General features: G+C 32.5%; 1 protein-coding gene across 3 annotated transcripts in view; it reads right to left on the reverse strand.

Moving 5' to 3' along the window:
• Positions 1-851, reverse strand: part of LOC101341307 (centrosomal protein of 290 kDa) — a 35,068-nt gene that overhangs the window by 12,564 nt on the left and 21,653 nt on the right. For all 3 annotated transcript variants that reach the window (XM_023725867.1, XM_023725866.1, XM_023725868.1), the window contains one exon: positions 275-386. In XM_023725867.1, the coding sequence (XP_023581635.1) occupies positions 275-386 (112 nt within the window). The remainder of the gene's footprint in view (positions 1-274; positions 387-851) is intronic.

Below are 851 nucleotides of genomic sequence, written 5' to 3' on the forward strand. Positions count from 1 at the left end.
GAGTCTCATTCAGGCAACCCTAAGCACCATAGATGTAAGAAAAAAAATTGCATGATTCCATTAAATCTAATTTAAGAACAGAAAAGAAAAAGTTGGGTAGGGATTAACATAGAATATTATTCATCAACTCTCTGCTAAATTAAACTTTTAAGCATAGAGGTCATTTTTATCAAAGTACTTCCTTTTCATCTGGTATAGATAGAAAAGGAACTTAAAATGAAAAATATTTCTAGTAGATCTTAATGATTTCATATTACCAGAGTGAAACACTTACCTAATTTAGTTTCTTGTTCCCAAGCTTGTTCAATAGTGTGAAGTTTTTCCTTGGTAATCTCCAGTTCTTTATTTATAGACTCCATTTGTTCTTTCAAGGATGCATTTTCACACTGAACAAGACAGATCATCACTGAGAAACAAAGTTGTAATTCAGACCAATATCACAGATGTGACATTGTGTTAAGTTTATGTAATAACTCCAAAAACTTAAATCAAGTTTTTTATAAAATTAGAAGTTCCTCCCAAAATAACAAACAGCATCATAAACCTATACTGTGATTAATAATACTTTCATAATACAAAATAATGACTTAAAAACAAGCTGCAAGAAAAGGATCATCAAATTTCTGTGTATCCAAAACAGGGCCCTCAACTTGTATTATCTTCATCATTAAAGCTGTATGTTCTTTTCGGCCAAGCTAGAGTACTCAGTTTCACAACCTTCACAAACCAGTGCTTGCTTCTCTCATTCACATAAATAGTTACTGACCATCCCTAGCCTACCTACAGTGACATGTGCTGGTTGCTCATGGTAAAAAGAAATGGACAAAATTCTGGCCTTCATTAAGGCTCAT

Source organism: Trichechus manatus, unplaced genomic scaffold (genome assembly GCF_000243295.1).
Source record: "Trichechus manatus latirostris isolate Lorelei unplaced genomic scaffold, TriManLat1.0 scaffold00545, whole genome shotgun sequence".
NCBI lineage: Eukaryota > Metazoa > Chordata > Mammalia > Sirenia > Trichechidae > Trichechus > Trichechus manatus.